Here is a 13082-nt window from a genome sequence, read left to right on the forward strand (position 1 = left end):
CATCAATCCCGCTTATTGTTTTTCCCTCCCACAGCTTACAAAAGCGGCGCGCGGTGACCCACTTGCGAGTCCGCCGCGTCCGGAGTGGTACGAAAGCGCCTTGTGACTCTTTTATGGACTGTCGCAGACGTCCCCCGCGGACAAGGACGTTTTCATTCCTCACGCCTATCGGTCCAGACGCACATTACATGTACGAGTCGTGTCAATTTCTTATCGAAGTCCTTGTCGGCAAAGCCGCCGTCATGTGTTTAACCCTGTAATGCCCAGGGCATCGTATATATGTCACCCTGAGTTTGATAAGCTTCAATATGGTGGTTTATGCGCGGGCCCCAAGGTTAAGGCGACATCCGTGATAGCACTTTCTTTATATGCTGAAGGAACGCTCTACTTGTGGGAAGTTCGGACAATCAGCAACAGTTGAACCTTGTTATAACAGTCGCATCTGACACGATAACATACTTTGTTATATCCGATATTCGTTATAAGCATATATTCGCCCCACAATTTTATAAACGACAATGTTTTTATATCTACTTCGTTATATGCGCGTTGGTTATATTAATGTCCGAGTTTACTATTAATTACTATACCAATTACGTTATAACTCGCTTACATTTTCGCCTCACTGTTCTTTTGTACGAATTTGTACTATCCGTGGGCAGAAATATAGGCGAACAATTAAGTTCCAGTTTTCCTTGATGTGGAAATGTGTTCGGGCATTACAAGGTAAACCCGAGCAGTAAAGACAGACTTACTGGAGAATGAACTGAAAAAAGCAAAAAGAAAAAAGAAGAAGAAGCGTAATCGAAAGTATAATCTCACTATACTGACGTTCAGGCAATCTCCACTTGTCCCATTTTTTTGCGTTAAACCGAAGTTTCAAGCGTCCCCAATCCCACAAAAAATATGCAGGTAAGGCTGAGTGCTTCCTAAATATGTTTTTTTCATAAAACTCCTTTCTACGAACCAGTTTCGGCACGTAATTAAGAGTTGGATGCTTCATGACGTCACTAGACTCTCTCTCTCTCTCTGTGTGTATTCTTCCGCACGTGAGTGCAGCGCGAAGGAACGCGCACAGCACCATCGCCTTTTATTCTTTTTTTAATCAGCAGTGACATCGCGCCCAGCCTTTTCTGCAGACATCATCAAAGTTTGTTGCCTGTCATGGCGCCGCCATTATGTTGATGACGTCAGGTCCGGCATTTCGAAACGATAACATTAACGTCCAATTGAAACATGTGTTTCCAAACTTTCGCACCTGTTAAGTGGGATACGAGTGGTAAACCTCCTACAACTCAACGACGCGTGAGTACTCCTTTAAAGAACAAGTCCTTTTAGTCGATTCCCACTGAAAGAGCCGCTGCTCTTTATGCCGAGGCGCGGACACCCTTTTATCTCCACGAATAAAATCCTCGTAGACACCTACAGACGTACTCAGACTTACGGTCATTTTTCTTTTCTTTCTTTTCACCGCGGTAGAGCATCTACTTATATCTGTTTGCACTGCCTCTCTGCGTACTCACGCCCCATCCCTCAAACTTAACGACATTCCTTGGGGACAAGGACCGTCGCAACCCTTTGTGTCGTCGCCTTGAAGAGCTGTCGTCTGCTTCCTTCGTGGTCGTCATTGACGGGTACTACAGCTCTGCAGGGGCGCCTCGTACTTAATAGCGGCACGTAAGACATCACTGCTGACCGAACGTTTCTGAATCAACGTGTCACCTCTCTGACCTCTTGCAAACAGCCTGCAACAAAAGTTTGCCAGCACTAAAAGCGAAACGACCTGGCGTTCCATAGGAAGGCAGTGCCTCAGATAAGTGGATTCGTAAAGTTTACAGACAGTCCGCACACATCTTGGCGACAGGTGTGGCTTCTCGTAAACATTTCTCCATTTGCGCGCATAATGTCCGTCCACTTTTTTGTAGACAAAACTCATTAACGCGTATGTTTGATTTGGTCCACCGTGGCGTATAAACTGCCATGCAGACTGCGTACGTAGTCTATATGCATACATTGGTTAAAAAAAAGAAAGTGCGAAGGCTTAAAGGGAAGCTGAAAGGTTTTCTAGAAAAAATGAGTGAACATCTGTACATAATGGTTTTCAACCCTCCGAATTCGAATGTCGTATCCAAATTGAGCGAAAGAAAGCGCAAATATATTTTATTTCGACGAAAAGTGCAGCAGCGGACACGCCCAGCTCGTGCGTCTCGTTTCCGCCTGTGACGTCAACTCTGCGTCGTGACGTCAACTCTGCCGCTGCCGACCGCTGCCGCTACACATGAAGCGCGGTGCCAGGTAGTTTGGTGCTGTTTTCTGAGACGGTAATGGAAAATTTAGAGAGACTGCGTCTTTCTGAGGAGTTCGGCGTTACTCCCTACATGTACGAGCCGATTGCGAAGAGCCGGCCTCTCGAAGAAGCAAACGATGCTGGTGCGAGCAGTGCTTTAGACGCGAACGAAAGCAAAGCCTTGTGATCTCCTCGTGTTGGAAATGCTCTTTAGTGAGTGTGTTTTTTCCAAAGCGATCTAGTGATCTCGGCGATCTTTCGGTGATCTAGTGAGCTAGTTTCCGGTCAAACAACTGTAGTGTTGTGTTCCTGCATGCCTCCTCGTGGAACGTAAGCGGGTATGCGATCGTCGGCATTTGTGCGCTGTCCAAAGCTGTCGGCAATCTACAAAGACGGTTTAAACGCGCGAAAAGCTTCCCGGTTCATGCGGTACGTGTAGCGACCTTCATCTGTTGACTACCACTCACGTTGACTACCACTCACGTTGATTACCACTCACGTTGACTACCACGCACGTTGACTACCACTCTACATACACGCAGACGCACCAACAAAGGAATGCAGGGTCGATCGAAGCAGATACACGATGGCACGCACGCAGAAACAAGCGCGGTCAGGCACGGTCGCGGACGCTGCGAAGGAACGAAGCAGAGTTGACGTCACAACACCGCGGTTTCCGGTCTCCGCTCCGCTCGCTCACTCAAAGGGGGGCGGAGCTACAGCGCAATTTCAATCGACGATTACGTCGCTCCTAATTGAAAAAAAAAACCCAAATTTTACCGACATGGTTTATAAGGTTCCCGCATCCGTATATGAGCGTCTTATTGAATTCGACAGACTCTTCAGCTTCCCTTTAAATTCGGAGGCTGTAATCAATTTCCCACAGACTTTACGGTATAGCCCCTGTATAGACTGCGGAATTGAAGTGTCGCGATTGTACCGCCAGGAAGAAAGGATGACGCAGCGAGGCACGTAAGTTGAACACGACGCCAACGAGGTTAAGAGGCCAGTTTTGAGAGAATCGAATTCCCATGGTATACGTCGTATCCGGGGGGCAGGTCAACCTTTTGAAAGCCCAGTCATCCCGTTCGCTTTCGCAAAGCCCTTATTCGCCTCCCATATTTCTTGCCAAGACTGTCTCAGGAGGCACAGCAGGAGTTGCATTTGAACAAACTCTTGCCCTCGGAACTCTGTATGTATGTATGTATGTATGTATGTATGTATGTATGTATGTATGTATGTATGTATGTATGTATGTATGTATGTATGTATGTATGTATGTATGTATGTATGTATGTATGTATGTATGTATGTATGTATGTATGTATGTATGTATGTATGTATGTATGTATGTATGTATGTATGTATGTATGTATGTATGTATGTATGTATGTATGTATGTATGTATGTATGTATGTATGTATGTATGCATGCAAAAAATGCAACTGTCAAGTGCCGCAAACTGACTACACGGCGTACCAGCGGTCACGCAGCCTGTGGTTCTTTTTGCGATTTAATTATCGTGGGCTTTACAGCTGCGCTGTAAGTGTCAAGTAGCTGCTAGCCCGCCGGCGGCGGCAAGATAATTAATGTAAACTGTCAACTGCAGGTCAACTGTCCTTCACATTGATTAATTTTCACCACTTCCATATATACCGGTATATTAAAGTGTAGGTTAAAGGGACGGTGACGACCTCACGTCGATTTAAACCTAGCTTCACTGTCTGTTGAACCCTGCATTATCATTTTTGTTCTTTGTGAGGTGAGCAGAGAAAGTTAAAGACTTAGAGAGCATTGACACTTGGAATTGTGGGTTTTGTGCGCCTCTTTGACTATACTGAAGCTGGACAATATGATGACGCAGTTCGTAATATTCGCTTACGCCGCCTGTTATTCTATTCAGCTGCCCCAAACATAGACGCCTATGCTTTTCTTTTTACGCCGTTCATTTTGTTATATGTAGATGAGACTGCAGCGCACATGCAATGTATACCCTTCGCTTAGTAGGGTATAATTGAACGCGTGCACGGTAGTGCAATACGGCCTGACGTTTTGTACTAAAACTGTACCGATACATTAATGCTGTTGTAACACCAGCACACGCCCTTAGAAAAATTAAATCAGATTATATTCTGGGGTTTTGCGTGCCAAAACCACAGTACGATCATGAGGTACGCCGTAGTGAGGGACACCGGGTTACCAATTTCGACCACCTGGGGTTCTTTAACATACACCCAAAGCACGCGGGCGTTTTTGCATTTCGAGCCCAGCGAAATGCGGCCGGGATTCGATCTCGCGACCTCGGGCTTAGCAGCGCAACGCAAAGCCACTCGCTATATGCCGCGACCTTCGAAAAAGTCGTAATAATAGATGCGTTGTCTTTCTGCTGATACCTTGTTGCCTTCAACAGAGGGGGATTCTGTTGAGATGCAACACCTCGGTAAGTGCGGTGAACGAGCGAACACAAAAAAAAGGGATCGCCAGATTCAAGTCTTAACGCAGGCAGTGCCGACTCTTACTTCCGCGTTGAAATAAATTAAGTTATCTGAGGTTTCGTTCTACGATTTTTCAACCTACGTTTCATTCTGAGGTTTCACTCTAAAATGCTAATTGCACACTTGCACAAATCGGTGTTCGAACAGAGCGTCAGCTTTCAGACTGGTGCAGTCTGTACTTGTTTTCTACTAACGTGTACGTAAATAGTGTGTTAAAGCCTGGGATCAAGAAGGCAAAACAACATGCAAGAAAAAGCAAATGCAGGGCTCTAACAAGAACATCTATACACGTAAGCTCGCAATTAATCGGAAAGCACTCGAACGGAAAAGTCGCCGTGGCATTGCATTCCCTAAGTAGCAAAGTTACAGCTGCTCCTCCATACGTGTTAACAAAAGTAAAGAAGAAAAAAAGAAACATCGTCACGGCTAACAAAAGAATGATGTAACAAGTCCTGCTGCGAGGGCACAGCGTGCTTACGCAACGCAGCGGTCGAAGAGCGTGGCTCGGCCGATGGTATCACGCAAAACGCGCTCGCTAACGACCCCGTCAGCGACGGTCTATATACACTAACGAGCGTAACATCGACCGTTAACGAAGGCTGAATGAAAATAACAGCCGTCTGGCGAAAGAAGGCCTAGCGCTCCGCTAAGCCTGCCCGCTCGCAGTCAAGAGGCCACGAGAGCTCCAGAGAGCGTGCCGTCTGGCGAAAGAAGGCCTAGCAACTCCGCTAAGCCTGCTCACAGTCAACAGGCCACTAAAGCTCCACAGACCGTGTAACAAAAGCAATCGAGCAGCCACTCTGGAGAAAGAAACAGCTGTCGTTTTTACCACACGAAGGGAGGGACCGCTCGTTCAAAAAACTCCACGGTTGCTGCGTCGCCCATTACGGCAGACGCGTATCGGAGGTGACGCAGCTGGCATGCCATGCCTGGCTACTTATGGTATTTAATTTGTGCCCGCTGGATCGAGCAGGCATGTGCGCTTGCGTGTTCGGCATAGTTTTGGGGGGACAGATGCGCTGGTTTTGTTGCTCCCGAAAATTTATCGGGTTGTGGAAGTGAATAACAGCGCGCAAAGGGGCCATGAGGCGGACGGATGTCCGGGTTAAGATTAAGATTCCGAGCTTAAGATTTCAGTATACCAAGCCCGGCGTACCAAATTGCGCTGCACCCTGTCCCTGTATCCGCCTGTGCTTTCCAAAGCACAGTTCCCGACTTGACGGAAGAGAGCAAATTTCCAAACATACACACTCCGCATTAAAAACGAAAAAAAAAAAAGCACTCCAAGCATGGTTGACGTCGCGGAAATGAGCCAACGTGATTGGCCCAGTGCAATCATACAGTCTTCTTTGAGTCGGACAATCCCTTATAAATATAGCAACTGAAAATTTTGTCTTCCTATTGAATATTCGTTGTAGGTTTTTTATTTTACATTGATAAACAACTGAATATCCCGCGCGATGTCTGCAGGGGCCAGTGGCGTGTATTGGTTAACTGAACAGTTTATAACCACATTTTGAGGTGGTTAACGTGATAATAGGTGATAATTGCGTAATTTATGAAGTGTGCCACCACGAATCATGCATTGCCGAAAAAAAAAATATGATCGTTACTTGGATAGTTTATTTTCGTGACTGATCAAAAGCGGAGTGGATATACAGACTGCTCGACAGGTGGATGGTGTCACAATGTGCAACAGCATTTGCCAGACAATATTTATTTATTTATTTATTTGATACCTGCTTCGCCTTTGCAGGCATTACAGCAAGGGGATGCATAAAAATAAGCATCATATTTGAGACCAATAGAGAAACTAATTACACAAAGCGCGATAAAAAATCAACGTTAGAGACAATGGATGCAATTATAGGCGGAAGATCATTCCACTCTCTTTACATCTAACAAAATATGAATAGCGGAAGACGTCACCTTTAAAGGAAAATTCTTTTACTTTGAGACTGTGGTCCCTTCTTTGGGATATGTAGGACGGCGCTTGGATGTACTTCTCCTTATCGATTCCAGTTTTGGAATGGTAGGTATTATGAAAACATTTTAACCTGAGGTTTCGTCCAGCATCTTTCAAGTCTTCCTATTTATGTTTACTTTTGCTTTCTCTCATACTAAGTTAATAATAATAATAATAATAATAATAATAATAATAATAATAATAATAATAATAATAATAATAATAAGAAAAGCATGGTGATCGATCTGATTTCTCTGTGCCTCAAAGTGTCGATGACCTCCAAGCGGGTCGAAAGCTCTTTGCTTCCGCAAACGCTGCGTCTGCGCAGTCATTAAACATTTAATTAAAAAGTGAACTTCCGTTCGCACAGGTGTTTGAAAATACATCACCGCAAAAAGAAAGATGTTTACAAGCCTTTCTGTAATCGCCGTTCTATATGGGACGCAGCGTTTCTTACAAAAAAATTTACTAGAGGGAAATCAGGCTTGCACTGAATGATGGGATAGTTCGTAGATCTGCTTATAAACTTCTTCCCAACTTCGGCAGGCGCTGTCACTTTGCAAACTGATCGTATATATAACAGAATATCGTGTTATAAATGTAGCTATACGCGACGATTATGCACGTAATTAGTCATGCTTATTTAGGAAAACGTGATGGCTCGAGAATTTCGGTCACTAAAGACAGACGAAGCGTAATCAATAAAGCCTACCTCTAATCCGCATGACAGCTGAATAAACGACGACAGAAACTAACGAATCTTTCATCTTAGTCAGCGCTGCTTCTGGGGCATATTACCTACAGTCGCCGGCGAAAAGCGTAGAGAGGGAACAATGGCAACAGGTGCTTGAGTGCTCGGAGCACAGGGCCGATTAGGTTGCAGAACAGACGCTGACGTCATCGAGAAATCCGCGACCGTTATACCGGATTTATCTGTCGCGCTAGCGCCGGCGTTTCGAACACAACGGAGCCTTTCAACACTGGTGCAAATGTGTGAATTCTACTCGAACGAATGGCAGTGCCTTGTTATTCGCTCGACGAATAAACGTCCGCGCAGGCCATTAGAATTTCGGACGACAAACTGAAAACACATTAAGGGTCACACGTTTGTTTACGTATACATGTTTGTCTTGGTTCAAGAGGGATAAACCACTCCAGGCCGGCGCATCTTCCGACACTTTAGATGAAAGTATTCGTTGGGAAACGGCGCTGGTTGTACGAAACATGTCGCACAACCGTCGACCGCTTTTCTTGACGCTTTGTCACAACGCGGCGAGGTGTGTCTCGCACTAAAGCGGACACACAACACAGAACATGCAGTCGCAAAACGACACAGCTGTCATCGCAGAAGTCCAAACGGTTTGCGCAGTTAAAGAAAAAAATACAACGCAGGAACCCGTTCGTTACGTGCAAGCTGCAGCGTCTCTCTCCCACGCCTCTAAATATCTCCACGGAAACAAAAGGCACTGCCGTTACCGCACTTACGCGGCGACATCATCTCTTCATATAAGGTCAGCCAATCGAAATTAAGCGTCCGGTGACAGCGACATTTACACACCGGCGTCGCGAACGGTCTTCGTTACATGCGATGTGGATGGAGGCGATCGGCATGCATGCACAAAAGTGCACGCAAGTAACACCCGTATAGAATTCGACGGGTTCGTAGCACGAGGAAGCGGCGATTCGTCGCAGCTTCTCTTTTCGGCCCTCCGAGGACGACCACGAAAGCCAAAAAAAAAAAAGAAAGAAATACTCACCGGAGTAGTTGTCGAAAGCCGTGGGAACGTACTCCGTGGGGTAGCCGTTGGTGGTGTAGCTGACGACGAGGCTGGTCTTGCCCACCGCCCCGTCGCCCACGAGAACGCACTTGACGGAGCAGACGCAGCTCGAACCGTCGCCGGCCGCCGCGGACCCGCCGTTGGCCAACGTCGCCTTCATCTCCGGTGTTAACAAGCTCGCCGACTGCTGGTCTCGCGCCAGCGGAGGCATCGCGGCCAATTTCCTGTGTGTGTGTGCACGGCGGCGTCCCTCCTTCCTCCCCGCACGCGGCGAACCGCCGCGGCCAATTGCGGTCGGGCGGCCCCCGGTCGAAAAAGAAACACCAATTCAGAGGACGCCGCGCTCACGGCCCACTGACACTCCTCGGGGAACGCACAGAACACGGCTCGAGCGGGCACCACCGCCGCCGACGAGGCAGTGACACGCGCGATCGGCCGCCCAAAACAACGCGAGAACCTTGTCGAGCGCCGGGGCGGGCGAAACGGCCGTGGCTCCGGTTAGGCCTACGGCGCTCCTCGGGGCGCCGAAGACGACGGCCGTAGCCGCTGCTGCTGCTGCTTCGATGTCGACGCGCGCCGGCGAAAGGGCCGCATGACAACACCGGCCGAGCGCGCCGGATCGTCGAGGGGGGACGTGTGGGTGCCGTCCGGTGGCGTAGAAGCAGGAAACCGCCGGCGACGACCGGAAGGACGCGAACGTGACTTGACCACCGTAGAGGCGGGCAGAAGGAGCACTCCGCCGTACTCGCCGACCGAGTCCTGCTGCGCCGGTCAAAACAGACGACTGGGGAGAGCAGCCAGTGGAGCCGCTGTCGCAGCGCTCGAACAGCAGCTGCCGTCTTTTTGTCGTCTGCTGCCGCTGCGCGAAGTTGCGCGATGTGGCCGCCGTAAAATCTTTGGCGCTGTCGTAGTGCCCCAGTGTGGCCAGGGTGGTATAGTCTTTTCCTTCCAAACTCGGAACGCACTGTCAGAATTAAAAGCACGGTTATGCAAGTAAATGTGTTTGCGTTGTTATTGTAATTAGGCGAGTGATTGTTATCAATTTCTTTCACATATTGCCGTGTGTATATTGTTTCTTACCAATGCATTATATCTAAAGAATGATAAACTGAAACTGAAACTAAAAGAAAAGGAAGCAAATTGCGAACCCCCTGCCATCTAGAGACTACACGTGCAAGCTTTGTATTTGCTTTTAGAAACAAAGATGGCGCCACTTCACTCACTTTTTTGCTAGGCGCTTTTAGACAAACATTTGGGGCGACGAGGTTTAGAGAATAGAGGCAAAGAAGAAACTACAAAACAAAGGTCGTGTTAAATAAAAGATCACGTGATTTGTGACGTAGAAAGCGGGTGTTTTGAAAAGAAATCGCAGTAGAGTACAAACTTACTCTGTGCGGGAAGCAGTGCCTGTAAATAACTCCGATGTTCTTGCTATGCTGCACAAGGCTAACTAAGCAACATATATGGATCTAGCAATGTCTGCAAAGAGGCTGCGTGGGCTGGCTTTGATGTTGCGTAACAACATTTTGGAATTCGGAGAGAAAGGTCGCACCACACTTCGCGTCCGCTTGTTTTTCGGCTTCCCAGTCGCTCGAAGAAGGAGTATTTTAATGATGCGAAAATGTAGAGAGGTCGGCCGGATAAGGGAGCATCTGGCCTGCTACTCTACGTAAGGGAAGGAGAAGAGGGGAAGAAAAAAGGGTCACAGTGGGGGATGATAATGGGTGGAACGAGGTGAAGGACACATTACACATCTGGTATCACAGGCGTGAGTCCAGGCCCGTGTCACCTAGTTAACGTGAAAGTGCACGCATTGTCTCTGTCGTCTGCCAACTCTGTGGCCATGCGCCTAGCAAGAGGTCCTCCGACAGTGGTCCATTGTGTAAATGTCTCAATATATCTGCCATTGTCAGTCTTTCGCGCGCATACTCAGGGCACATCACGAGCACATGTTCTATAGTCTCTACAGCGCCACACACTGAACAATCCGGGGAGTCTGTCCGTCCAATAATGTGTAAATATTTGCGCGTGAAGGCGACGCCTAATCGCAGTCTGTGTATCAGGCATGTATGAGGGCGTGGAATTCCAGGCGCTCGAGTTTTGGCAAAAACATGGCCATCTACCAATGCCAAGCCGGCTTTGTCATGTGATCGTTTTGCTGCCCTCGACATCGCAAAAAAAGGAACCTGATACGAAATTTCCGATTAGCCATGTTTTCAAAACATTTTTAGTTTTTTAGTTTTTTTATTTGTTTTTTGTCGCTACCGCCCCCCCCCGCCCCCTAGTATCTTCCTGTATATATTCCATTGACAAGGGAATAAAACGATAATTGCAAGTAGTGCCCTGTGGTGTGTGTTTCTCTTCTGTGTGTCTCGTTAAAAAGTTGCGCAATCCAACCTCTAACAAAAATTGAAAATTTTAAGAAAACAACACTATCAAGTTTACACCTGTGTAACTCAGCAATGAAAAATGATATCACAATTAAGTGAATATCATCTAATAGTACATCTAAAGCGGACAAAATTGATGTGTTACACATAAATCGTAAAAAAAATTTAGTAGTGTGGAAATACAGCTTTTGCACAATCCTTGTACACAACATAATAAATTCACGTAAGATATATATTGACATATCAGATTTGTCCGCTTTGAACGGTTTAATAGATTCTGTTTACGGAACCGCGATATCTGTTCTTGATGCAGAGCTATTAATCTATAAACTTCGTGCGCCTATGTTTTTCGAACTTGCGAATCCTTTAAAATTCGTTTAACAAAATTGAGGCCCTAAATCGAAATTCCAGTTCCAATAGCGACTAGAATTTAATTTTCTCTCTCAGATGCAACACATTTAATTAAAATCCGTCCAGAGGTTATCCCGGAAAAGCGCTTTTGTGTTTTACGTGTGTTTGAATAGACCCCATCGGAGTCGGGCCCGAGCTAAAACTTCCTCTTAATAGGAAGCAACGTGTGGTCACAAAATTTTAATATTTTTATGTAATGACTGCGCCGAACACTGAAATTTTTGATCATGAGAAAGAATGTGCATATAAAAGTTAGTTGAGGGAGGGATAACGAATACAAAGTGCATAATTCTTACCGGATTTTATCTGAAATGCATATTTTCGCTTACTTCAGCCGGTTTGTAGTTGACTGTGTCAAATAATATACAGAATAACAGTAGGAAAGCAGTCTGATCCAAACGCCCTTCTCGAGAAACCGATCCCGGAGGTTGATATATTGTTGCTAGAAGGTGGCGTACATCAAAGGTGGAACAGTGAAAGAATTGAACCTCATAATTGATTGATTGATTGAAAACTTTATTGTTCCACCGAGCTGGGGTGCCCGCCTCTTAACCTACACGTAGCTAGGGGAGGAGGACGAAGCAGTCCCCGCGCGTTGAGGACGGTGAGTCTTCACGGCCTCAACGGCCAGGCGGATTGCTCGAAGCTGGTCGTCTTCAGCCTCGCTCTGGAGCAAGGCCTCCCAGGCTTCTCTTCTGACAATGTTTTCCTTGGCCCCTGGGGAGCCATCACACTCCCATATTATATGGTCTAGCGTACCTTTTTGCTTACAAATTTTGCAGAGGGCGTCGTTATAGTCCCTCGTCTGTGTTAAGTAGATCCAATGTGGTGATGTATAATTGTTTCCCTGGAGGCGTCGCCAAATGCGAGCGTCCTCCAGAGAGAGAAACCGATGCGGAGGCGGAAAGATTCTTCTTTCGGCTTTGTAGTGATCGACAATTTCCCTGTACGTGATCATGCTATCTTTTATCCCTGGAACTGACTGCTCTAGAGTTGCCCGGTGGTAGAGTGCTCGGGCGAGCTCATGAGCGACTTCGTTGCCTGGGACTTCTTCATGGGCTGGTACCCAAATAAAAGTTATGTCCCTCCTGGGAGGGTTTTTGAGTAGAATGTGGAGAACCTACACTGACGCTTTATAGAGATCAATCGTAACTTTTAGTCGGCTGAGACTGTAGACTTAAGAGTGCATGCCTCGACACTTTGCTTTGAAATTGTTATGCTAGTATATATAGTCTGGACAACCCGCTGTGAGACCGAATAAAAGGAGGTTAAAGGGACACTAAAGCGAAACAATAAATCAGTTTAGACTAATGAAGCATTGTTTGAGAACCCTGCAGGCAGTCATTTCAAAAATATAGTTTGATTATTAGATGAGAAAATGATGTTCCAAGTATCCCACTCCAGCGCCTGTACGTCAGCGTGACGTCAGGGATTCCAAAGTATGTTTTCGCATTTGGGCCGCGTTGGCTGAATAAAGGTTCCCGAAACTTGCCATGTTTAATACTTGGTTCCCTTAGAACACAACGTAGTCAATTTGTACCGCTGTATATAATTAGTAGGCCCTAGAAAACTCCATCAAAATCCAAGACGTCACAGCCCCCAGGTGCGGGAACCAAAGTAGGCATCGCCACCCGTATTTCGTTCTTGCGCTTTTTCTGCCTTACCAAACGTCTTGTCGTTGTAAGAATGGTGTTTCTGGTGTTGTAGAAAGGTAATTGGCTGATGCAGAAGAAATCATTTTTCACTTTAGTGTCC

At 46.6% G+C, this 13082-nt stretch overlaps 1 protein-coding gene across 2 annotated transcripts in view; it reads right to left on the minus strand.

Annotated features, from left to right (window-relative positions):
* LOC135919291 (cell division control protein 42 homolog) overlaps positions 1-9359 on the minus strand; it is a 142066-nt gene extending 132707 nt beyond the window's left edge. For both annotated transcript variants that reach the window (XR_010569934.2, XM_065453029.2), the window contains exon 1: positions 8506-9359. Coding sequence is in view for 1 of the 2 variants with exons in the window: in XM_065453029.2 (XP_065309101.2) it covers positions 8506-8737 (232 nt within the window). In the remaining variant the exon portion in view is untranslated. The remainder of the gene's footprint in view (positions 1-8505) is intronic.
* Positions 9360-13082: the final 3723 nt, after the last annotated feature.

This window comes from Dermacentor albipictus, chromosome 7, assembly GCF_038994185.2.
Source record: "Dermacentor albipictus isolate Rhodes 1998 colony chromosome 7, USDA_Dalb.pri_finalv2, whole genome shotgun sequence".
NCBI lineage: Eukaryota > Metazoa > Arthropoda > Arachnida > Ixodida > Ixodidae > Dermacentor > Dermacentor albipictus.